At 45.4% G+C, this 26,463-nt stretch overlaps 1 protein-coding gene across 2 annotated transcripts; it reads right to left on the bottom strand.

Annotated features, from left to right (window-relative positions):
- On the bottom strand, positions 1 to 24,479 carry dspa (desmoplakin a). Of its 2 annotated transcripts, none has more exons than XM_061254094.1 (24): positions 24,052 to 24,479; positions 23,252 to 23,336; positions 20,856 to 20,983; positions 20,086 to 20,236; positions 17,906 to 18,031; positions 17,710 to 17,769; positions 16,802 to 16,969; positions 14,838 to 14,942; positions 14,323 to 14,418; positions 14,070 to 14,195; positions 13,344 to 13,496; positions 13,031 to 13,185; positions 12,358 to 12,484; positions 11,780 to 11,966; positions 10,827 to 11,245; positions 10,230 to 10,408; positions 9,636 to 9,774; positions 9,114 to 9,307; positions 8,465 to 8,627; positions 8,065 to 8,148; positions 7,667 to 7,774; positions 6,834 to 6,932; positions 4,439 to 6,265; positions 1 to 3,467 (listed from the first exon to the last, which is right to left on the bottom strand). In XM_061254094.1, the coding sequence occupies exons 1-24, from the start codon at positions 24,297 to 24,299 to the stop codon at positions 927 to 929; spliced, it is 7,668 nt and encodes a 2,555-aa protein (XP_061110078.1). In that variant the 5' UTR covers positions 24,300 to 24,479; the 3' UTR covers positions 1 to 926. The 2 variants fall into 2 exon arrangements, with proteins under 2 accessions (XP_061110078.1, XP_061110079.1); XM_061254095.1 differs by having other exon boundaries at positions 5,768 to 6,265; positions 24,052 to 24,477.
- Between the last annotated feature and the right edge of the window lie 1,984 nt (positions 24,480 to 26,463).

Raw genomic sequence — 26,463 nt, 5'->3', positions numbered from 1 at the left:
TTTGTTAGTGTGATAAAACATTTATTTATTTGTAGAAATACATACAAAAGCACACTCCATTACAGTGAAATGACACTAGAAATGCATTTGCGGTAATGTAATTTGGTTAGTTCTATGGCTATGTCTAGGAAACTGAAACATGTTTATTGTGTAATAGTAGTGTTTTAGAGTGTGCACCTCCATAGAAAAGGCACAGCATTTTCAAATTTTCAAATGTAGAACAAGTTAGCAATATGAATAAAGAGAAGTGTCATAACTTGAGTAGTATTACGCTATAATGATCAGAGAAAGATGAACCTCCTCCAAAGGTGCTTAAATGTAGAAAACGTTGCTCTCATACATTTTCATTTCTTTTATTTAAAAAAGGAGAGCAAACAGCGTGCCCTCCTTATATACATATGTTTTCCCTTTTATTAAGACGGAGAAAGCAGAGAGGGTTACAGATAGAGATGGAAACAGTGCATAACGCGTCATGATGGGGAATCCAACCCACGGCAGCACAGGGGATTAGTCTACAGTTGATAGTTGGCCACCCTAGGGACTACGCCACAGTTTCCCACTTTTCTAACATAAAATTTTATTTTATTTTTATATAAAAAGCTGAAAACACATTCAAACTGCAAACATTTCAATCATATCTCCATATTCCTCATCACCCCAAGTAAAAAAATACATCAACACATTAAATGCATTAACATCAGAAGCTGGGTATAAGTTGTGTTAAATCAAAGTAAGCATTTTTATGCTTACCACTAAATGATACCAGTCTACACCTAAGCTTGCCTAAATATTGTATGATCATGAATGTCCCAAACACCCCTCACCCACTTAATATCCCTGGTTTCAGTGCACCGGTTTCTCACTGTGAAAACAAAGACAAAACACCCCTGGCATGGGTCATCGCCAAAAACCCCTCTTTGAGGCGATTAAGAGGTGGAGCTAGTGCTATAGCTGGTGGAGGAGAAGCTGAAGGCGGAGGAGGTGGAGGTTGTAAGGTCCACACTGCCCCTGCGGGAGCCGGTTCTGGACCCGGTTCGAGAGCCAGAGCGGGATCCGGAGTGGGAACGCACATTGTATGGGCTACTGATCCCCTTGGAGGAGATGGAGGTGGCTTGGATCATCTTCATCCCGTTGTCCTCCTCTACCATGCAGTTGTCCATGGCCTCCTTGTAGGAGATCTTCAGCTTGGTCTTTGGGCAGGTCAGGTTCTTGAGGTAGAGGCGCGTGTCTTGCAACTTCCGTGCCGCCCTCCCATCCAGCCAGCCTTTATTGATAGCCTCCTCAATGGATAACTTCCGGCCAGTCCCAGGTTCAATCAGACCTCCAGTAAGGTACTGGAACTCCAAAAACCTCTGACCAGCCTCGTAGGGCAGCCACTTCTCCTTTATGGCCTCAGCTGCTGACATCTTCCTTTTGGTCTTCACATCCTCGAAGCCCAGGAAGGCCTTTTGGGCGGGCTTCAGCTTGGCGGCCATGTCTTCGTCAATGATGCTCTGGTGGACAGCATCCTGCAGCGAGAGTCTCTGGGCATTGCCTGGGTTGATGATCCCCCCTGTGCAGGCCTGGGCCTCCAGGAGACGCTGGGCGGTGATGGTGTCCACAATCCCACGACGGTGGGCCTCAGGGATGGTGATCTTCTCTACAGTCTCCGTGTCAAAGATAGCAGCAATGGGGCTCTGATCGTCCAGGATCTCTGATGGTGAAGAGAGGGTTATGGAGATGCTCGAGAAGCGTTTTCTGGCGGTGGGGGAGGAGGGCCTAATCTGTGTGGGGCTACTGCAGGTAGCAACATCCTCTGCACAAGTTGAAGTTATAGACAAGTCCATGTTAGTCTTGTTGAGGATCTGGTCGGCGAACTCGGTGAGGGTGAGTGCCCCAGAGCGGTACTGATCAATGGTGCTCTGGCTAAGCAAGCCCTTGTCCAGGTAGTCCTGGATGTCGTACTGTTTCCCAGTCTTCCGATCCACCACCACCAGGCGGGTGGAACCATCGGCCGCCGTGATGGTGATCTCTTCCCACTCGCATTCTTGCTCCGACAGCTCTAGGAAAGTGTCGTAGTCAATGAGCTCCCGGTGGTAGGCCTCACGCACCGTCATCTCTTTCTGTGTGTCTGGGTCAACAATCACCACCCTGCGTTTGCGCAGCGTGTTCTTCTGAGTGGGGTTTCCCTGTTTTTTCTGTTTCTTCTTGTCCCAAAGGGGAAGCAGGACCAGGCCAGTCTTCTCATCTTTGATGCACCTCTCCTTCAGCTGCAGGTAAGTGAGGTTCTCCTCTGTGTTGGGGTCAAAGAAGCCCTTGGTGTCATCCCCTTCATAGGCTAGTATGTCATTCATCTCCTTGTCAAAATATCCCCGGCGATAGGCTATGTCCACATCAATGCGGTGGTTCTCCTTGGGGTCGAGGATACCACCGCTTGCAATTTGGGCCTCGAGCAGGCGGATTCCATGCCCTTTCTCTATGATGCCTTTCTCAATGGCCTGGAAGAGGGAGATGATTTTGCCTGTGCGTGGGTCATTGTAGCCTGTGACGGCCCTCTCAGCCGACAGCAGCTTGGACTTGAACTCCCGACCTATCAGGTTCCTCTTCCATGCCTCCTCCACAGTCAGAAACAGGTTGTTAAGGGGGTCAATCATAAAACCAGAGGCAGCTTGTGCTTCCAAAAGCTCTAGGGTGGTGCCTGGGCGGAGAAGGCCCTCCTTCATAGCCTGGTAGATGGGGACGGTCCTGTTTTCCTTCTCAAGAAAGATTCCTGCGATGCAGTCTGACCCGTGTAGGTATGTCTTTAGCTTGCTCTCAATGTCCTCGGGGGTGAGCAGGCCCTCACCAATTTGCTTGACGTCTAAGGCATTCAGGAGGTCAGACTGTACCAGTTCCTCAATGGAGACCTTTCCACGGATTCCGTGCACTGTCAGCTCTTTCACTGATGACACGGGAGGGGCGGTGCTGGTAGTGATGACCTTTTCTGTAGTGATGACAGAACGGTCAACCACTGTTCTCTTTTCTAATTCTTCCAGGCGCTTCCGGAGCAACGCAAGCTCCCTCTCTAGCTCATCTCTGATCCGGGTCAGCTCAGTCACTTCCTGTTCAGAGCTCTGCAGCCGGCCCTTGTAGCGGTCCTCCAAGGCTTTCAGCTCAGCCTGTAGCCTCTCAATCTCACTCCTAAGGGATGTGAGCTCCCGCTCCGCCTTGCCCTTGTCAGTGTCACACTTGCGGAGGAGCCCGTCCTTCAGCTCATATTGGCTCTTCCAATACTCGAAGTCCTTCCGGAGCTGATCCAGCTCATCCTGCAGATGCTGCTTCTGTCGCATCTCCGTCTCCAGGGACAACCGGATGCGGGACAGCTCATCCTCATTCTTCTGGGCCCGCCCCTTCTCCTGCTCCACCTTCTTGATCCTGATGAGGAGGGTTTCCTTCTCCTGCAGGAGCTCCTTGTAGCGTGTCTGGGAGTCCTGCATAAGGCCCGATGTCTGTAAATTAAAAAAAGAGTCATGACAATTACAATCATTTGAAGTTGACTGAAGATTCATGATTCATATCCATTATATCATCATTTTAATTACATCAATGTTAGCGTTTAAAAGTAAAAGTAGTTTCAGATGATTCATCTGACTAATAGTTTGCTATTTGAAAAATCAGATGGAACTCTTTCATTCCATACTCTCAATTTGTAAATGTCATTTTGAAATTAAGGTAATGGCAATGTATTCAAATTACCATTTCATAAATACAGTACGCCCTTCAATATGCTTACATGTATCCACTTTGAATGGCTGGGTTTGTACTGACAAGAATGACGCACATCCTTCCAGTACAAACAGGCAGAGATACTACCCTGGTGTAAAATCCAGCTTTGACCAGCTTGAAATACCAGCTACCAGCTGTTTCCAAACATAGCTTGAGTTGGTAAAACCATGTTGAGTACAGAGCTGATCTAACTGGTCAACTCGCTACCAGCCATTTCAAAATGTAGCTTGAGCTGTTTTCTTCAGCACGGTTTGTAAAAGACAATTAAACAAACAAACAAACAAGTGTCCTGAATGGCAGATCATCAAAAGTAAATAAATAATTTCTGCTTGCTATTCCTGGATTCATATGATTTAGTTAATCTGAAATCGCATGAATTTTGACATAACCCCCAAAACATTGTATGATGAAATGCCATTAAGGTTGCAAGCTACAAGTGACAACTGCAGACAAACAGCTTGACAGCTAAACAATGCAGTGATCTCACAAATTATTCAAATGCATGCCACCAAGCATGTGCCCTTTTGTGATGAGACAAAAAAAAAACAGGTAAAAATCCGCAAGGATGCAGCCAAGGCCCAAACCCACTTACAACATGCAATAGTGGCACAAGGTGGAGCGATCAACTTGAAGCAGCTGGAGTTGCACGATTTCTACTAATTTGGAAAAAAAAAAATCTCAAATTAAATAATACCTCAGCCGCTTGCTTTTGGATTGTTTCAATTTCCGCTTTCAACCTGTCCCTTTGCTTGGTCAGGTCATCAATGAGGTCCTGGAGCTCCTGTCCTTTCTTGCTGCTGGTCTGTAGCTGCACCTCAAGGGAGGATATGTAGGTGGAGTTCTGGGTGTCATTATTCTCCTTCCCCTCCTTTAGCTCATCTCTCTCCTGCCTGAGGGCCCTCAGCTCCTCCTCCAGCCTAAGTCGCTCCTTAGTCAGGGACTCAGTCATGCCCTGGAGCCTCTGGATCTCGCTGCTGTGGTCATTGAGTATCTTGCTCTTCTCCTCAATGGTCTTGTAAAGTGTCTCATTGCGGATATTGACCTCTCTGACCCGCGCCTGCTCCTGGGTGAGCTGCTGTCGCAGGGCCTTCAGCTCGGCAGTCAGCCTGTCTAGCTTCTCTGCAGCATCTCTGTAGTCTCTCAGGGCCTTGTCCAGGCTCTCCTGGAGGCTCCGCAGCTCTTGCTTGGCCTTCTGACCGGAGCTGGATGACTCATCCTTCTCCTTTGTCAGAAGAGTGATGGTGCTGATGTGTCCCTTGCAGGTTAGGTTGGTCTTCTCCAGATCAACCTCCACCTTCTTCCTTTGGGCCGCCTCTCTCTGGGCCGCCTCCCTCTGCCGCTGGGCCTCAGCCTCCAGCTCCCCAGATTTCCGCTGCAGGTCCTTTATCTGTATCTCCAGCCTGGAAATGTGCTGCTCACCCTTGGCCTTATCGGCCTTCTGTCTCTCCAGCTCTGCCTTGACCGTACCAACCTCCTCCTCTGATGTCTTCACTCTGCTGACAATTTGCAAGGTGGAGGTATGCTTGGACTGTAGTTCTGTCTGGGCCTTCCGCAGGCCGCCGTTCTCTGCCTCCAAGGCCCTCCTTTTCCGCTTCTCGTCCTCCACCTCCTGCAACAGCTGGGTAATCTCCTGATCCTTATCCTTTGATGCTTTGGAGGCACCCGCTAGTGTCTCCTTCTGCCACAGCTCATGCTCCTCCCTCTCCCTGACCAAGGTCTCAAGCTGGATCTCCAGCTCCCTCCTTTTCCTCCCCTCCTCCGTCCCCAAGGTCCTCCGCTGGCGCAGCTCCTCCTCTGCCTTCTTCCTCATCTCCTCCGCTTGGCTGAGAGACAGCCTGAGCTTCCTCAGATCCTCCTCCAGCTCATTTTTCTCCTCAACTAGTATCTCATACTCCATCCTCAGGTCGGCCGAGTCCTCATCCTTCCTCTGGGCCAGCTTCTGGATACTCGTCTTGGTGACATGGATCTCCGTCTCGTACGACTGCTTAATGCTACTTATTTCCTGGCTATACTTGTTCCTTACCTTTGAGAGCTCGGAATCAGAGGCTCTCCTACGGGCCTCCTCGTCCTCCAGTTGCATCCGTAGCCTCTCGATCTCCCGCTCCTTTTCCTTGATGGTCTTCTCGATCTCCAGCTTGGAGCGGCTGACATCGTCCAGCTCCCTCTGCCTCTTGCGGACGATGATGTCGTACTCCTCCTGCTGGTTGGTGTACCTCTCCTCTGCCAGCCGACGCTTCCTCTTCTCCTCGTCTAGTGCATAGGTGAGGCGGGTCACCTTGTCGTCCAGGTCCTTCACCTGGCTGTAGGTGCTGTCCAGGCTCTCTTTGGCAGTATTGCACTGTAAGGCCTGGGTCCGTTTGACCTCCTCCATGGACAGGAGTTGGTCCTTGGACTGGGAGAGCTCCAGCTGGTAACGAGCCAGGCTGTCCTCCAGGGACCGGTTCTTCTGGCCCTGATCCTGAGCTTCCTCTTTGAAGCGTCTTAGCTCTTCTTCCAAAAGATCAATTCTGGTGTTTCTGATCTGAGTGATTAGAAATAGAGGCTTTCCGTGAGACAAATCTGACACAAGTGTGACAACACACACAAATGATCAGGAATGCTGGTATCTTTTAAGGCATATATATGTTATGATTGTGAAGTCAAATTTTAAGTGATTGAATTACTAAATGTTTAGTGACTAAAAAAATATATATAACATTTTGGCTTAATTTAACTGCCCAGTTCCATCTACTGTATAAAGCTATATTAATGATATCATGCATGTTTGAAGCAGTAATGATGAGGTTAGGTTATCAGTCAGAATAATGATAATCGTATGGATTATGATGGATGTATGAATTTTTTTTTTTTGACATTCAGCACTAATGCATATATAATACGTATTAAACATTAGAAATGAATATGTACGTTATATTATGAAGACATGCTTGGAACAATTCCATTTTTATCTGAAAAATGGCTACAAACATCAGCAAAAAATGTAACATTCTTTACAAAATGTCACGCAGGTCATCCTCTCTGCATTAATATATAAGAGCCCTGCCCCTGCAATTATTTACTCCCTGTCTCCACTCTGTACCATACTGTACCTTCAGCTCCTCCATGTTCTTCTGCAAATCCCCCAGGAACTTGTAGTAGTCACCCGAGCGGGTGAGGAGCTCGATGTACTTGGACTGGATGTCACTAGCCTGGGGGAAGGACAGCAGGTCTCAAATTACACACGCCTATGACTACAGTGCATGTTGGTAACCAATGTCAATGGTAACAAATGGATGATATATAAATTATTGATATTGATATTAGACAATATCATCAATCAGAACGTACTGTATATGATACATAAACACAGAAACAAACACAGACCCAGACACACACACACATCTAGGCAGAGAAAGACACGGAAGGAAGGACACACAAGCAGATGGTTCTACAACCATGAATATAGTGCAAAGTAATGTCGCGGAATGAGAGACTGGGGTTCAAATCCCACCTCGGACTTAGGCAAAACTGTCCCTCTCATTACATTGGTGCCGTGACTCGGATTGGTGGGGGTGGAAAAAAAGAGGTTGCTGCAGAGTTTCAAATGGAGGGGGAGTCAAAGGGAGATGAGTGTAGCAGGGTTAGCTTGGCTAGTTCCCTAGTAAGCACAGTGAAGTGCAGTGAAAACGAAGGCTCATTGCAGGTTACCGCGACAATGCTCCCTGATGACATAACCCTCAAATACAAAAGAACATTGTTGCCTTTGCCTAGAGGCGATTTTGCCTTTAGCTGATTGGTAACACGTTCGTCCCAACTAATTCATTGGATGAGTGTGAGGCCGGGGGTCCAAATTCCACCTCGGACTCAGGCAAGGTCTCTCATTACAGAAGGGTCACGGCTGCAATTCCATTCTCTGTACCGTGTCTGCAAGGGGTAAGCTTACCTCTTCCCTGACAACGGTAGCTGGAGACTGCAGCATGGTTCTCTTGATGGGGATGTTGAGCAGTGTCTCCAGGCCTGCGCCGTATGAGGCCAGATCCAGCTCGTAGTCCTGCAATACACACCAATGTAGACCTGTTAAGTCACATGTCCGAATGCTACAAACTACATATCCCAGAATCCACAAGTGACCTCATCAGAACACAAATGGTTTGAATCATACCTTTGTTACACAACTGTGTAGAATGGTATATACTGTGCATACCTCTGTACAGTGCATGTTTAACATTAATTCTACTATTAATTATTTTTAACATGATTCATCAACATGAGACTGTGATCAGAGTGGTCTCCATGTAAGAGGGTTTAAGTGATGAATGGTGTGCTCAGTTAAAGGCTCACCGTGATTGAGGATGCACAGGTGTTCGCGTCCCTCACAACATCTTCAACTTTGTCCTTCTTTCCTTTGATTTCAGAGTAGAGCGTCTGTAGATCAACACATACACACACACACACACACACACACAGTTAGACACAATCTTTCCTTGAAAACAGACTTTCATTGAGACTTTTCTTGAAATTCCTTGATCCCATCAGAATTTCTGAAAACCCAGGTAAGGTGGATGGTGGATGGTAAGGGCTGTTGATGTGGGTGGGTGGTTGCTACATTCTACAGTTTTAAGGGATAACTAAAATGTTAAGCAAAATGATATGTATTTGCAGAGGGCACTCAGGTGTTCCCTTGGAACAGTGGGACGTGTACTTAAATGTTTCCTTGATGAGAGAGGTCTTGTTCCCGTACCTTCTGCTGGTCAAGGTGCCCCATGAGGGTTTTGACATCAGAGAACTTGTTGGACAGCAGGGATTCCTGCTTCTGTTGGGTGTCGTCGATCCAGTTGCTGACCTGAGAGCTGTTCTGCTGGTACTGTTTCAGATGCTGCTGCTGCTTCTCCAGGTCCCACACCCTGAAGAACGCAACCACAGTGTGAACACAATGAGGGTTTACTCCTCAAACTCTCACTCTAACCATGGAAAACGGTCCTATATCCTGAGAAACATGGTCCCATATTTTGCAGAACATAACCACAATTTGATGAGTGGTCTTTTTGTTCATAAAACTATAAACTCTGGAACACGGTCCTGTATCCTGAAGAACAAGCCATATTGTTTTAACTGTATTTATCCTCAAGCTGAATTTTCTATAGGCTATGATTGGTTTAAACTTTGATCCATCTCATCTATGATACAAAGATTATACTATATGTCCATTATATGTGATAAGTGAAATATTATGTCCCGTATATGAGATAATGGACATCCAGTGCAATCTCTGTATGTGATATGAGTCTTATGTGCAGAATATGAGATACAGGCTATCTCTGTTATATGAGATACACATAAACTGTAAATGGCACAAGCAGGCAGGTGTGGCTGCTGTATGTCCCTCTGACCTGCTGTCGATCTGGGACAGGATGCGACGCCATCGGTCGCTCATCTGGGTGACCTGCTCCCGGTATCTGGACAGGTCTACATCACACTTGTGGAAGGACTGGCTGATCTGATCATTCCAGCGCTCAGCATTCCCAAGCTCCAACTCCAACTTCTTTAGGACGTCCCTCTTCTGGTCCATATCCTGCTTCATTTTCTGTACATACACAATGGGAAGACGCATGGAGTGCACTGCTCAAAGACATTCCCGGAAACACAGGAAAGACACTGGACCCTGCCTATGATGAGTGGTTATTTCCACCATTGTCACCAGCATCTTCTTCAATATAATTAAAATCACCACCATCATCACAGCTACAAGGATCATCATTGCCGTCATCATCACTGACATCATCATAAATATCATCATTATCATCATCAATGTATAAACAACCACTTAGCTCATTTGGTTATTCATATGCTAGCATTATGATCTGTGGAAGCATTGTAGGCTCAGACACATAAAAGACCAAAAGGCTGGCTACCTTCAGAACGGCCCGATAGTCCTCCAAGTCCCTCGCCTCCAGAGAGGAGGTCTCCTTCTCGGTCAGACGGGCCTCATGCACTTTCACAATGTCCTCCGCCTGGAGCAGGCTTTGCTGTAGAGCCCGCAGTGCCTTCAGCCTGCAGAAAGGGGGCGCCAGAGGCTCAGACACAAGGCTAACGGCTCCTCACACATACACACTCCAAACTTTCTCAAACTAAAACCTGACTAGGACATGGTGAAATATTAGATTAAAAATTGAAAACAGAAAAAAATATATATTTTCAAGAGAATACAGGTATAGCCAAGAATTGATACACTGTAAACAAAATACACCTATTGCCATATTAATGACGTGATTGCCCTTTCGTTTCGTTTTCGTAAGAGCATTGTCTATGTGATTGTAATGTTATGCATAGAAGGTAGAACCTATCATTTCTTACAATTTTACAATACATTATACAATATAACATCCTAGGACATACAGTGACACCATTGGCCCTTTCCATATCACATCATCTCTAAAGTGCTAGCTGAAACCACAGCTTTCCAGGGAAAAAAGCTGCAGTGGATGCAGACGTGCCACTGATCCCACCTCTCTATGTAGGAGGAGGAGTAGCCCTCCAGGCTCCCTATCTTCTGGTTGATGAGGTTGAGCTCAGAGCGTAGGAATTTGGCCTTGTCCGTGTCCTTCATCCCGTCCAGCTGGATCAGGATCTTCTCCCTCAGCCTCACATACTCGTCACGGATCGTGTCCAAGTCCTGGTTTATGTCCTGTAATTCCCAGTCCATGAAAAAAACTAAATTGCATTACCCCACATCCGACTATATACATTTAGACTCTCAGACCCTGAATGACTAATTAGACCAAGTACATTACAAATACTGAGGGACACATTCACAAAGTTAACCACAGCAAAGGATAGTTAACAGACTACTAGCTAGCAGTGGGTGTGGCCTGAGAAGCAGGCCCCTAAACAGCAGGTGACAAACTAAATTCCTAAGGGGCCACAATATCTATGGGTTTTTGTGGCCTAATTTCAACCAGCTGCCAATTAAGGCTTTGAAATCTACGTGCAAGGACTCTTTAGCCAATCAATGACTTCAATGAACCACTGGTGCCAAAAACCAGCAGACACTGGGGCCCTCCTGGACTGGAGTTTGACACCTGTGGCCGAGGACCATAGCGTACCTCCAGGTGCACGATGCGCTGGGAGCACTCGTGGACGCTGTTCTCCCCCAGGGGTATGTGGATGTGCCGGGTCAGGCCTGACTCGGCCATCTCCAGCTTCTGCCGCAGGGTATGAAGCTCGGACAGCAGGGTCAGACTCAGAGTGGGGCTCGGAGGCACCAGGGTGGGGCTTTTGGGCTGGGCCTTGGTGGTGTGGGAGATGCTCTTGGAGATGACGGTGGAGCTCTTGGAGCTTTGGGAGCTCTTGGAGCTTTGGGAGGGGCTCTTGCGCATTTGGGGGGGGGTCATGGACAAACTGCTGGTGGTCTTGCTGGTGATTTGGACTGAGCCCTGGGAGCCCATGTCCCTCACAGGGGGCTGGACTTGGACTAGCTGAATGGGTCTCGGGACGGGCTCCATCTGCATTTTCTGCGTGGCAACTGTGGAGCGATAACACAGTTTTAAAGGCTCCTTTCACCTGCTACTATGGTAACTGCAACTAGTGCCAGTACTACTGTCAGTCAGTCAGTGAGGTAATGCATTCCACTTAACCAGTAATACGAATACACTTGATTTGTACAGCATCGTTTCATGCAGTTTGCAGGCCAAAGGGCACACCACGGAAATACCTAGCTCCTGATGAGCTGGTTGGTACCTTGCATGCCAGGCAATTGCTGTTGGTGTGAGTGTGTGTGACTGTAAATTCCCCTGAACATAGCAGGTATATAAAGTTATAGAAAAATAATATAGAAAAATAGGAAAAGTCTCTTTGTATGCAAGTTTCTGATTTGAGGGTCATTAAACCAAGTAGTACGTGGTACATTAGTACTTAAAGCAATCAGATGTTTACTGATATTACATTGTTATTTATATTTTCTATAATGTGGATATTTTTCATTATGTGTCAACCTGAAAGCTAAATGAAGGGGTAGATTGGCCCCATATGGAGGGCAGTCAGTGGGAAACAGACTCACCGTAAGTGGGCAGCTGCACCACCAGCCTCTCGTAGTGGTCCTGCGCGCCGGAGTACTGGCCCTCCATCTGCATCCTGTCGTCCTCGGCGAACATCTCCGAGCCCACACAGCTGCGCAGGAACTCCTGGTAGCGCGTCTCCAGGCTCTTGATGATTTTGCGGTACTCCTCTGGTCGCATGTTGGCCAGCTGTGGTTCAGAAAGAAAAAAAAACTTGAGTTTTTACATGCCACAAAAGCGCAGCGTAGTTTAAAGTGAAAGCGCCAACCAGCTGGAGACACGCAGTCCAAATACAAGTTGCTTACTGACTAACTACTCCATCTGCAACATGGCTACAGACAATAAATCACGCAAGCTAACAAGATAGATGGCAACATGACCAAGCAGTTTTTACTGAATATGAAATTAAAGTAAGAAAGAAATGTAATGTTTCATTACATCAACATAACATTAAATGTATAGTCTGGCCTAAGCTAAACGTTTTGGCAGTGCGTGTGTGTCTCCAGTGATGGAGAAACTTTCATGGTGCATTAGGGGCCCAATTTAGGTGGAGGAAGGAGGGTTGCCGTGGGAGACTCGCCGTGGTAATGGTGAGTGACTTGATGTGCTCGATGTCTCTCATGCAGAAGCGCCAGGATATCAGGCTCTTGATGTTGATGAACAGCTGGTTCCAGATCCCCATGATGGCCTCAAAGTACTGCTCATTCCTAGAAGCGGGAGGAAACAAGACGACGGTCACGTCAGCAAGGTGCCATAGGCCTTAGTTGCTGGCAACATCAACTCCTCGCCGACTGTATGCTTCCCTTTTTTGCGAGAAGTCTTGACACCCAGCATGAGACTTCCAACCCTTTAGTATTATCGCTGCCTGTGGGCATTCCATGACTTTCTTGTAACTGCAAAAGTCTGTGAGCTTGTTTTGAAGGTAAAACTGGCTTGCACTTGAATTCTCCACGCTCCATTCTCAAGGTGACGGGGAAGATTAGCTGGTTTTAGGCTCTCGTTCGACAGTGTCTTGTAGCACACAACGCATACTGTCTAAGGCTCACTTTATTATTATATAATTTCTCTTTTACTTTCTATTTTATTTAGCCTTTTTTTTTCACAGACAGTTTGGGAACCACTGCCATAGGGTGCACAAGATCAGGGCTTACTTGTTGGCCAGGCTTACGTGGGGTTGATGGGTACAGGTTTTTGAGGCTGGCTTGTTGGCCAGGCTGATGTGGGGTGGTTGGGTACAGGTTTTTGACCCTTACTTGTTGGCCAGGCTGATGCTGAGGGGGTTGGGAGGGGGCACCAGCAGGCAGACGGAGGGGATGAGCATGTCCAAACCCCCGGGCCCCGTCACCTGCCACTTGCTGCGCTGGGAGTTATCTTTCAGGATGGCCTCATTACCCTTCAGGATCTGCTTCTGCTCATGGAGAATGAGGAGGGAGCAAGAGATGGAGAGCGGGAGAGAGAGGGTGAGTCCATGTGCTGCATGTCTGTATGTTCGTGGGTGTGTGTGTGTGTGTGTGTGTGTGTGTGTGCATGCGTGTCTCTGTGTGTGTATGTGTGTGCGTGTCAGACCTGGTCCTGTTTGAAGTCACACAGCGCCTTGACGATCACAGGACTGCTGCTCTTCTCGTGTGGGTTGCGGGGCTTCAGTCTCACGATGCTCTTGGACTTGTTGACCAGGTGCTGCACCTGCCGCTTGTTATCCATGATCATCTCCTTCTCTCTCTGTGAACCACACAGGCCTGTGTCACCCACCACTGACTCCTGATCAGCCACAAGCCAGGTTTTCATTTCCTGAGAACCTCGTCTTCCCGTCCTTCACATACAACTTTTCCCTCACATGGATGATAACAGTCATTTACATAAAATCCATCTAACTCACATACTAAGCATGTTTTTCTGGTTTGACATGCAAAATATGTTAAAAGGCAGCAGGAGAGATTGTGTAAGAAGAAAAGAAAATATTTAGATCAGGTGTACCAAACGCGATACATGCCACTGACTGTATTTAATGTCCAAGACACACTGAAGGTTATTATTTTCATGCTCATTCAGTATTGATTATGCAATGCATTACATTGCATTATTGGCAGATGCTCTTATCCAGAGCGACGTACAGTTGATTAGACTAAGCAGGAGACAATCCCCTGGACAATGCTGGTTAAGGGCCTTGCGCAAGGGCCCAACAGCTGCCCGAATCTTATTGTGGCTACAGCGGGATTAGAACCACCGACCTTGCGTGTCCCAGTCATTTACCTTAACCACTACGCTACAGGCTGCCCTTTAAGTAGCTTGTACCTCCAAGTTCTTGAGGAGGTCCTGAAGCTTCTCCAGTGGGGTGCCTTTGTCACAGTTATACTTCTTGCGGATGCTTTCGTGTTCCTTCTGCAGCTTGACGTACGTTTCGTTGGCCTCCTTGAAGAACTACAAGTCATGGAAACAGAAAGGTTTGTCACTTCATGAGAAATGGCTGATCCAGTAACCACCCTGATATGCCAGCTGTCTGTCAGGCAGTGAGGGTGGGGGCTGACTGCTGGGACGGAAGCCTTACCTGGCTGTACGCAGCGTTCTCCTTCAGGTGTGTGTCGATGCACTTGGTGATCTGAAGCAGCCAGCTCCACTGGGTCTGCAGAGTGTCCTTGTAGGCCTGAACAGAGCAAGCCTGGATTAGCAGGAGCCATTCACTCTGAAGGCGAGTCTAACACTGGGGCTATGTATTGACAGAGGAGGTCTGCCTTCCTCATTAGAGATCATTCATCACTCGTGACACTGCACACCGAGTCATTTCCTGTCCAGACAAGTGAGTTCCTGGGTTCAGCAGTTCTGACAAGGGTAGTTCAATGATTTAAAGAGATTTCAGTGTGTAAACTATTGTAGGTCCATTGTCTTTTTGACAATGTCTTTGTCCCACCTTTTGCAAACCGTCATGGCAAATTGATCTTGTATTTGCTAAAATGAATGTCTTGCTTTTCTTTGAAATAGTTCTGTTATAAAATTGTTGGATTTCTTTCCTGTCCTCATAACTCTGAAAGAGGTTAAGAGAAGGTCAGGCAACACCTACAGTACCTCAATCTTATCAGCAGCAGGGTGATTATTCTTCAGAAGGTTTTCCACTTTCTGATTGAGTTTATTGAGATCCTTTTCTTTCTCTTCCAGGTCACGCATCAGCCTCTGAGAAAAAAAGAAAAGAAAAAAAAATCTTTTCAAAATGTACACTTTAAATTATACAAACACAACTAATATGAATTCCTTCAACACTGCCTGCAGGTAAGTAGGGCTCTTGGACTGATTTGAGAGAGAACTGAAATAAACTGAATATCACACAAAGTAAGACAGTTAATATCTGAAATCTCGCAGGATATATCTGTTATTTTCTACATTTTTAAAGAAATGAACCAATACAGTGCATCCGGAAAGTATTCACAGCGCTTCACTTTTCCCACATTTTGTTATGTTACAGCCTTATTCCAAAATGGAATAAATTCATTGTTTTCCTCAAAATTCTACACACAACACCCCATAATGACAACATGAAAGAAGTTTTTGTAGAAATTTTTGCAAATGTATTAAAAATAAAAAACTAAGAAATCACATGTACATAAGTATTCACAGCCTTTGCCATGAAGCTCAAAATTGAGCATGAAGTCAAAGGAATTGTCTGTAGACCTCCGAGACAGGATTGTCTCGAGGCACAAATCTGGGGAAGGGTACAGAAAAATTTCTGCTGCTTTGAAGGTCCAAATGAGCACAGTGGCCTCCATCATCCGTAAATGGCAGAAGTTTGGAACCACCAGGACTCTTCCTAGAGCTAGCCACCCGTCTAAACTGAGCAATCGGGGGAGAAGGGCCTTAGTCAGGGAGGTGACCAAGAACCCGATGGTCACTCTGTCAGAGCTCCAGCGTTCCTCTGTGGAGAGAGGAGAACCTTCCAGAAGGACAACCATCTCTGCAGCAATCCACCAATCAGGCCTGTATGGTAGAGTGGCCAGATGGAAGCCACTCCTTTGTAAAAGGCACATGGCAGCCCGCCTGGAGTTTGCCAAAAGGCACCTGAAGGACTCTCAGACCATGCCAGGTGTCATGTTTGGAGGAAACCAGGCACCGCTCATCACCTGGCCAATACCATCCCTACAGTGAAGCATGGTGGTGGCAGCATCATGCTGTGGGGATGTTTTTCAGCGGCAGGAACTGGGAGACTAGTCAGGATTGAGGGAAAGATGAATGCAGTAATGTACAGAGACATCCTGGATGAAAACCTGCTCCAGAGCGCTCTTGACCTCAGACTGGGGCGACGGTTCATCTTTCAGCAGGACAACGACCCTAAGCACACAGCCAAGATATCAAAGGAGTGGCTTCAGGACAACTCTGTGAATGTCCTTGAGTGGCCCAGCCAGAGCCCAGACTTGAATCCACTTGAACATCTCTGGAGAGATCTGAAAATGGCTGTGCACCGACACTCCCCATCCAACCTGATGGAGCTTGAGAGGTGCTGCAAAGAGGAATGGGCGATACTGCCCAAAGATAGGTGTGCCAAGCTTGTGGCATCATATTCAAAAAGACTTGAGGCTGTAATTGCTGCCAAAGGTGCATCAACAAAGTATTGAGCAAAGGCTGTGAATACTTATGTACATGTGATTTCTTAGTTTTTTATTTTTTATAAATTAGCAAGAATTTCTACAAAAACTTCTTTCATGTTGTCATTATGGGGTGTTGTAGGTAGAATTTTGAGGACAAAAATGAATTTATTCCATTTTGGAATAAGACTGTAACATAACCAAATGTGGGAAAAGTGAAGCGCTGTGAATACTTTCCGGATGCACTGTACACAGAAATAATGTATAGAACCTCGACAGAACAGTTTCTATGCATGACTGAAGAATAATCTAAAATGGCCGTATGCTTTGTGGCTCTTGGTTCAGAATGCATATAGTTCAATATGTATTGAGCAAGTGCTGGTCAGCCCGGATTGTATGTTGTTAAGGATGCAGCCTGGTTAATGGCAGGTGGCTCTGAGATGGGGGAAGTCTTACCGAGTAGCTCTCCTGCTTCTTGGGGATGTAGGTGTCAATGTTTTTGTCACCCCAGTCAAACACCAGCTCCTCTTCCTCACGTTCGTTCACCCATATGATCTCCCTGGAGATATCCTCGATGATCTTTGACAGATCTTGAAGCTGGATGGACCTGCTGCAGGACATTTTCTGAAAAATGTAATCAATATACAGATGGATGAATGGATGAATAAAGTTATTAAATACAATTACAAATATATGAATACTAAAATACAATATAACGATATGTTAAAATAAGTAGTTATGGGTGTTGATATACAACCTCAACAGCATCTAAAAGCACACTATGCAGTTTTACCCTGAAAATATAAAATATTTGTTATGATGCACTGGCAATCTGTCTTTTCTCCACTGCCTATATTTCTTCTTCTAAGATGTTCTTGGGAGCTTCTGGGTGTGACACTCTGTTCTGTGTGGGGAGCTGTGGGTATGTACAGAGCCTGTAGGGTGGGATGAGGTTTCAGCTGAGTGTTTTCAGCTCGCTACTGCAATGGCAGAGGTGAAGAAGCACAAGTACAACGAAGCAAAACAACAAGCCAACAAACCAGAGTCAACCTTGGAATTGCTCTTCCTCGATGGCGACAGCTATTGAAAACCAGTGGTATAAAAATACGGCATAAAAACAGATATAAAATATGAAAAGTCAGTTGGCAGTGTGGTGGAAAGAAATGTAGTTTTTTGTGATTGTAAATCCTGCATAGCATGCCTTCACCCGCCTTTACCAAATATAAATATTTTGGAACAGGTTTTGAAGAAGCCTTTTAAATACCATGCAAATTACCCTCAGGTGAAAAGAGTCACACAAGTATAGTGTGTTCAACCAAACTCTTTCCCTGAGTTTTATGGTAGATTTGGGAAATCTTTCTCACCTGGAGACTGTCCCACTCCTGGTCCAGGGCATGCCTGTACGATCTCTCTCCTTTCTGCTCCTGAAGAAAGGAAATAGCCAGGGGTTGGGGTCTGTGAGACATCTAGCTGGACATCTAGGTTGCTGTTCTTTGCTGTTCTTGTTTTTGGAGATAGATACAAGGTTCACAGACAATGCCAAGGATTCGGTGACTGTACCAGCTCAGTCCGGGCACGCTCCACCTCCGGGCTCCTCTGGATGGAGCTGTGGAACTTGTTGTGCTTCGTCATCTGCTGCGCGATGGTGTCCTGGTCATCGCCCCAGGGAGAGGTCTCTATCAGGCGCTGTGGAGGACACAGGCACACAGAGCATCCGTCAGCAGGAAGTTCCCTGCTGTAAAACCCAGCTATGCCAGCTCAGCCAGCTTGACAATTGAGCTGGTCATAAGCTGGTCTACTTGAGTATGAGCTGGTTAACCAGCTATTAGCTGTTTCAAAACATAGCTTGAGCTGGTCAAACCATGCCATGCTGGGAGTTAGTCTGAACTGGTCAACCAGTTAAACCATGTCTTTGGATAAAGGCTTTGGATAGCTTGAGCTGGTCAAACCATGCCATGCTGGGAGCTAGTCTGAACTATAGGAAGCTCAAACTCACTGAAACACTCCACACACAGGATGAATAATGGTGTCTTCACTCAAACACTACACGCACAGCAAAAATAACTGCCTCATCACCAAACTTTTAAATTTAAGTCTCCCTGATTAACTCCGGCACCTCAATGCCCTCTAGGGCTGGAGCTCTGCGCACTAGATTTAATTAATCTGAGCATTACTGTTCTAATCACAAGCCTCTAGATGGCAACACAAAGCCTTTCACTCCCCAGACTCTTATCAGCAGAAATGATTCCAAAATCACTCACAGATCAGGCTTTGTTTGAGTTCTGATAACAGCCGAAGGTCCTGTTCTGCCTCTTGCCATAATCCCACAGCCCATTAATTATTAACGTGAGTCTACACGGCGGTGTGTGGAAAACTACAACTTTTGAAACTAAACAAAAAAAGCATACACAACTGCAGTTGGACATAACGCAATTTGAAACCTCAGGGTGGAAGCCATGTTTTATAGAATTTGCTTTGATGAGCGGAAATAATGAGATGGGAGTTAAATGTGTTTGGGAGAAAGCGAAAGAAAGTGAAATTGTAAGGAGAGGGGGGAAGGGAGAAGGAAAGAAACAGAAAAAGAGGGGTTGTGAAAGAGAAAACACAGAAGTGCTGAGGAGGTAACAGGGCAGTGAGAGTGAGAGAAAAAAAGAAAAGAAAGAGACAGACAGGCTTAAATGGGACTTGCAAGGAGCAGACAGCGAAACTGGGCACGTGTCCAGCAGGTGTCATCCCATCTTTCTTCTGTCCTCCCGTGACCCGCCTGGAGCCCAGTCCACACCCTCACCCCGCCCTGGCACCAGAATCCCCACCCCCCTCTAAACCACCCACCCCAAACCCCGCACCCTCCCCGAGCGCAGAACCGGTTTCAGCGGAAAGGCTCGTGTGAATGGGGAATTTCTCACTGCTCTGCTGGGTGGAGGTAAACAGCAGGCTGTTGGGACGGCTGATCTCGGATTGCTGTGGCCTGGTGGCTCTCCTCTTAGCCTGGGGTCAGGGGGGAGGTAAGGCCCAGACGGGAGCAGATCATCTAGAGCACAGACTACACCCTCAGGGGGGATTGTTTTAAAGCGCTTGTAAAAGGCATTTTACACAGATTTTATTGTTTGTTTACCTAAAGTATGAAAGGCACTGAATTAATAAAACTTGCCGCTGTGCACAGCTCTGTAGAAACTGATACAAATGTCTTTACTGGGAAAGCAGTAAAAGCACACACATTCCTCCTGCTGGTTGGGACGTATAGCACTACAGTGCTAGCACGACGCACCATATGAGTAACTAAACAACATGTTTCTCCACCGTGGGAAGTTTATCATTCATCATTCAATTCTGCCGGTATAGCAAGGGTTCGTGGTTTACGTGGAACAAGAGTTGAAGGGAAATGGCAATGAGGAGAATTATTATTATTTCCCATGATCAACACAATAAATCCTTCCAGTCCCAAGCCCAACATTAAGTGGCTCCACCCGAATCCTTTTGGCTTCGGTTGAGAAACTTTTGTCAGGCTTTAATAGGGGCTCAAAATAATTATATTGCAGTAATTTTAATAGGTTGAAAAGGTATAATGCCACAAGGCACTCAAGGGATTTTACAGTAGTTAACGCTTGAGTGCCATGTGGGTACGGTTGAAAGGGTTAAGAGAGCAACAAGTCATGGTAAAACCAGAGAATTAGATATAAAACATTTCTTTGATTTTTTTAAAATAGCAAAAATGGCCATTAGGGTCTCTGTTGACATACTTTCTGCTGGGCGATCCAGGCTATGGCCTCCTGGAAGTTCTTCCCTCCTCCATCGTGCCCAATGGAGCCGCCCCGGTTCTTCCGTACCCCGGGACCCTGGCTGCTCTTACTGTAGACCATCATCTTCAGCTGCTCCCGACCCTGCTCCATACTGGGAGAGAGTGGGGGGAGGAACAGAGAGATGGAGGTAGGGAGGTGGAGAAAGAAAGAGGGAAAGTGAGAGAGAGGTGGGCAGCAGAAGAGTGAGAAAGTAGAGAAACAGAAAAAAGGGAAGGAAGGAGAGTATTGTAATACATGCAATACAATGCAAATCTCACAGAGGTCTATTCGTCTATTTGAAGACAAAGAAACATACAAATGTAACACATAAATAGGACACCATCTCATTAAGCAGTGACAGGAGGAGTCTTGTGTGTTGTGAACTCTTGCCTGCAGGGTGGATGTCACCTCAGGAGGGTCATGAAGCTGCTAAACACTTGTCTCCTAACATGACCTCTCTCAGTTCCTGATTCTATGTGTCATGTCTGAGACGGGAGATATACTGCACATTCCAGTCCTATCTACAGCAGCCCTGGAGTTACACTGTTTCAGCAAGGCAAGGAGGCTAGCCCAGCAGAAACCCATGCGTGTACATACAAGTCTATGTTCGATGTAGGTTTGTGTTCTGTATATACACGCACACAAATACAAGTTACTGTCTTTGTGTGCGTGTATATATCCACAGACACGCACACACACACAGTTATGGTGAAGGCAAAGCCCAAACTCACCTCCTCATGATGCCCTCATTGGATTGACCCATCTGTTGCAGGTCCAAACAGCAGCCGTTCAGCTGATCCAGGACCATGCCGGACATGTCAAGATACTTCTCAGTTTCCACTGAGCCTCGTTCTCCACCCTGCAGCACACAGGTGATACACACACACATCCCACAGGCCAATCAGCAACTATCACAATGATAGAAGTCTGACCCATACTGCCCCTCACTCATACACACTCACAATCACTCTTTATGAGTGTGGATGCACTAGTGCAGTGGTGCCCACTCCTGGGCCTGGAGAGACGCAGGGTCTGCTGATTTGTGTTTTTTCCTTAATATCAGCAACAAATTCAGACCCAAGAAACTAGGTGAGGTGAATTCACTGTGTAATTGCCTGCTTTAACTGATCAATTAAGTGCTGACTAACAACAAAAGCCAGCACACCCTGCAGCTCTCCAGGACCAGGGGGTCCTCCAGTCTTGTATATGCAGAATGCTCTAGTGTATACAGTAAGATGCAGTGAATGATGCATGTTATTGTGGTTCACAAATTAGATCTTAGGTCTTTGTCCAAACCAAGCAGCCTCACTTTATGGAAGTCTATAAGATGAGCCACTAGGCTAGGAAACAGGTTTACATCTCACCTGCATGCAACCGAAAAATTTGAGAGTTCACAAGTTCACAATCTGAGGGTTCTATCTGTAGGCAGCATAGTTTGGAGATCCCAACTTCACAGTTTTAAAGTCTGTATCATTGGTCTGGATTGTATCTACCGGTATGTTCATTTGTCTAAAAAAATACATTTTGGGCGTTTAATTTGTTGTATAATGGCACAACAATGAAATTTACAAAAAGATTTGAGATAACCTGCAAACTCTCAGATTATTGATTGTAACCCCTATCATACTGAAACATACTGGGATCCACTGGGTTTCTCTATCAGACAGTGGGTATTGGGAGACCTAACAATGAGGTCTCAGTCTGCAGGGGGGGTGTCCGTCCATAATTTCCGGGTAGTATCCATTATCGCCTGCGTGACCCTCGGTCCTGCTGTAGAACCTAGTGCTGGACAGGTCGGGACGGGAATTGGTTTTCCTACTCATCGTTTGGAGTTTAGAGTGGGACCCGTATAAACTCATTTTCAATCCAGCGTAGGTCCAAGGAATTTAGTGTCCAAAATGGCATACTACATACTATATACAGTATGTACAGTACATCATATATCATTCAGCATACTTGGTATGTAATTAAAAAGTATGTCTTTTCGGACATACTATGTTGTCACAGTCATTTCCCTTTAGGATTTTGCCAGTTGATGATGGCCTTTAATGAAGCCACTGACAGATTTAATCTGGCACATTGCTAGCTAATTTTTGCTGTTAAGGTACGTTACATAACAGTAATTCCGCAGTATAAGTTACGATAAAAACCTTTTAGTTGATGTGCAAGGAAAATAGAAAAAGCATATATGTAGTTCATGTTTAGTTGCTTGGGCTGGGATATCTATGCCATACTTATGTCCAGTGTTTGGATACTATGATATTTCACTGGATGTAGTATGAAATCCAGCTATTTCTCACATTCTAGTATTACAGACATACTAGGACCCAGCTGAGAGGGGCTTGGGTGGAATAGCCTTCTGAAGTGACTACCGATTGGCTAATTGACATCAAAGCCATATTATTTTCACCTGACCATGATCTATGGATTAGAGGAAGGAATTAAGTAAGGATGGATGGATTCCGGACACAGCCATGCAGAGTCACCTTGATTCCAGGGCTGCTGCCCTGACTTGCCCACAAAACAAGCTTTAATAAACAACTGCTTTCACTCGCATTAAAAGTTGAGCAAGTCCCAACTAAATAAACCTTTGATTTACAAAGTAAAATAAAAAAATAAAAAAAGGGCCTCTAAAGCTGGTATAAGCACCATCTAGCATTACCTCATCACAATAATCCCTTAGTCACTCCCCAACACACATTAACACACAATAGAGCTTTCGCATGGCTCTGTGAAAAATAGTGTTGATCAGACATTTTGTACTGGCTGCCGGCATTTTGGCAACCGCCAAACCTGAAGCAGCTATGGCTCTAACCATAAGAGTTTTGCATACTTTGCTAGTGCGAGCACCACAGCTTGCTGTTAATACAGGCCTAAATTGGCATAGTTACAAAGAAGTATGTCAACAATATAAGCAAGGAACAAAAGGAATGTTTTAAAACATTATATATTAAAACATTTATACATTGAAATATACTCAGTGAGCATGTTATTAGATATTTATTACACTTCTTTTTTAGACTTATAAAGAGCTCAGTTCCTAATAAAGTCCTTAGTGAGTGTAGTCTTTCTATGAGTAAAAACAGTTACGAGCCTCCACTGGATAGTAGACTTTAGAAGAACTTACAGACTGCATACTCATTTCGGCTTTGGCCAGATATTCCTTAAATTGAGTCAGCAGGATTTGTGCTTTCTGATGAAGGGCCTGCACACTGAAGGGGAAAAGCCAAAGCAAAGATGAATAACCAACCATTATAGATACATGTCATCACTTCCATGGACAAGAAAGTTCTTCACCTTGAATGTGAACACATAGCCGACTACATTATGAGAATATTTATGTCAACAATTTTTCATTTAAAACTTAATCTAAATACTACTACTGCTACTACTAGGCTACTATAATAATAATAATAATAATAATAATAATAATAATAATAATAATAAATAATAAATAATATTGCAGGTGGAATGTACTGCATTGCATTTTGCTCATTTTAATCATTTGGCTCGTTTGATCATTTTAAACCACACATGTAGCAATATGCTTACATCGAATGTGTGTTATTTCAGCACGTGGAAATACCCAGAAAAAAGGGACCATGTGTGTGTGACAGTAACCATCTGTCACACAAAAACTAATGGGGAGCTATAACAAAAAGTTTTTTTAATCGGCTACTGGTATTCCTATTTAACATATGTGATAGCATGTGTTTATAAATAATGCCTACGTTTTAATTTAGGCGAATTCGATTAACCAAAATTAGACAAAAACGTGCCACAACATAATGCAAATTATACAGGTGACAGAGCGCAGTCAAGGGCACACATGAAAAATGTTATTTGAAACGGGAGGCATTCACAGTGCGTAACATGTATTGCACCTGCGCATTTGATAGTTAATGGAAAAGAGCGACTGCTACATACCTTCCTTGTCCTCCTCCGTGCCCCCCTCCGTGCCCCCCTCCATGCCCCCCTCCATGTCCCGCGCCATATCCCCCTATAGTTTTGCTGTGATAAAAGACGCTGGATCCGTCCATCATTTCCGGGTAGTATCCATTACCGCCTGCGTGCCCCTCGGTCCTGCTGTAGAAACTAGCGCTGGACAGGTCGGGACGGGAATTGGTTCTCCTACTCATCGTTGGGAGTTTAGAGTGGGACCCGTAATAACTCATTTTCTATCCAGCGTAGGTCTTAGGAAGTTGTAGATTTAAAAAATAGATTTTATATGAAGAGGGAAGGAAAATTTACTTCACCGTCGCACTCCCGTGCGCTCACCTTCGCCGTCACCGAGCGCCGAGACTGATTCGCAAACACGGAAGAGTCCCGTTTTGCCAACTCAAGACCACACCTTACGAGCTCTCAAGCGGTGACAGTAACTGTCCCCCCCCCCTGCGTGCACACCTCCCTTTTGGCCTGGGGGAGGATGATACGCTGTGGGCGTATTTTCAGTAGAGAAAAGTTTTAAAATTCTCACGGTCTGCGGTGTCCACATAATCGGCGGGTCAGAGGGTGACACAGGAGTGAGGTTTTCAGTTCTCTCATCCACTTTTCACAACTGCTGCTATGTTCTCATTGTAACGTTTTGCTGATAGGGAGTCAAGATTTAACATTTTCAGTTTGGCAGGTTTGTTTTTTGGAGATAAGATATTGCCATGTCTCAAAAGTTTCAATTTGAAGTGATGTGGCTAGTTATATCATGAATTTAATAAACACCCAATAGTTCCTTAAATTGAGATATATTAGTGTTTATCTTGAGTTGAGTATACTGTGTTTAATATGCTTGTTTTGTTTCGCAGTGAATAACAAGGAATTATTCTAAGTATATCAACTAACAATCAATCAAACAAACAATGATTTCAAACCATAGACATGTTTGATAGAACCATTCTTTCCTTTGAGTGATTATTACGGATTGGTGTTCGATGTCTGCCTCGTGTAGGTCCTGGTTGTAATCTGATAATTGTGTGTATGCTCACAGTTCACAGCCTATGACTCAGTTTTGGGAGTGTCCTACAACTAGCCAACGCCCAGCACTCACTCTTCCTGTGTGCTTTCTGTCCTACTTTAGGCAGGGCCAGATTTACATGGGAACTTTTCTGTGTCTGTATCGTACATTCCAATCACATCGGCTTACAATGTGCACATTAACGGCCTGTAGCGTAGTGGTTAAGGTACATGACTGGGACCCACCAGGTCGCTGGTTCGGTCCCCGGTGTAGCCACAATAAAATTTGCACAGCCGTTGGGCCCTTGAGCAAGGCTCTTAACCCTGCATTGCTCCAGGGGTGTATTGTCTCCTGCTTGGTCTAATCAACTGTACGTCGCTCTGGATAAGTGTGTCTGCCAGATTCCAGTCTTCCATGTAAGACTTGTGAAATGTGATGTGCTGTTGGAGCACAAACAAAGGCTGGCGTTGGCACACAGCCGCTGTCACAAGATAGCGGAATTTTATCACTTTTAATTTCTCCCAAGGCAGGTATCGGTTGTCATTTTTTTACATTTTACTTTTGTACAACAGGCCCTGAATAGAACACCCACCCTCAACCCAACTGCAAGTGAAGTTCAAAATCATTTTGCTTTTGTTGGATGGCAACTCGTTAACTTGGGAACAAAGTGTTCTGTCAGACTGTTTTCAGGCAGCTTCAGCCTGCTTTACCTCATAGAGATGAGTAACTAGAACCTCACTCTCATCTCTCACTTGATTAGTAAACAACCCATCTGCTTAACATTGTTATTACTTGTGCTGCTATTTCATCATTCTCGTTACTTTAGCTGGTTCACTTTCTGTTCATACCAGGGATTTGTCTCTCGATTAAAAGGTCTGTCATTGGGCCCCGCCACCAGATCCCTGCACACTTTAATAAACAATGTTTGGGCCCCTGTTTGCCAGTACCTTTGGTATAATCATAAAACCAAGCACCCCCCCTTTCCCCCCACCCCTACCTGACACACTGCCCCAATATGGTATGCCTGCCCTTGCTACCGTGATAAATGAGAACCTATGATGAAGTATACTGTTACCCTGTCTTGACGAGGACTGTAGCAGAACAGCACTTTTGGAATGGTACAGAAAAAAGGCAGCTTGACACGGTAAATAAAATATATACGTTGCTATGGTGATGTCATGATTATCGTACAATAAAGGCAGTCCTGAACATGGCTAGGAAAAGGATCTATGTTTGCTGGAAAAGGCAAAAAAATACATTTTTCATGTCCATGTTGTATTGTTGTGTCACATCCAGTTTGGATATAACGGTGAAAAGAGAAGTTGCTATTAACGACATTCTTTGGCGTCCTAATAAAATTTTACTGTTGTGCTCATACCCACTGTAATGAC

This window comes from Conger conger, chromosome 9 (assembly GCF_963514075.1).
Source record: "Conger conger chromosome 9, fConCon1.1, whole genome shotgun sequence".
NCBI classification, from domain to species: domain Eukaryota; kingdom Metazoa; phylum Chordata; class Actinopteri; order Anguilliformes; family Congridae; genus Conger; species Conger conger.
This window is presented reverse-complemented; position numbering and strand designations above follow the sequence as displayed.

Coding starts and splice junctions, on each gene's coding strand:
- dspa (XM_061254094.1), bottom strand. CDS start 24,299: ATGAGTTATTACGGGTCCCACTCTAAACTCCCAACGATGAGTAGGAGA. Junction 11,967..12,357: donor AGTCACTCACCATTACCACG/GCGAGTCTCCCA, acceptor TCTGAACCACAG/CTGGCCAACATGCGACCAGA. Junction 6,933..7,666: donor CTACCGTTGTCAGGGAAGAG/GTAAGCTTACCC, acceptor TCCTTCCCCCAG/GCTAGTGACATCCAGTCCAA.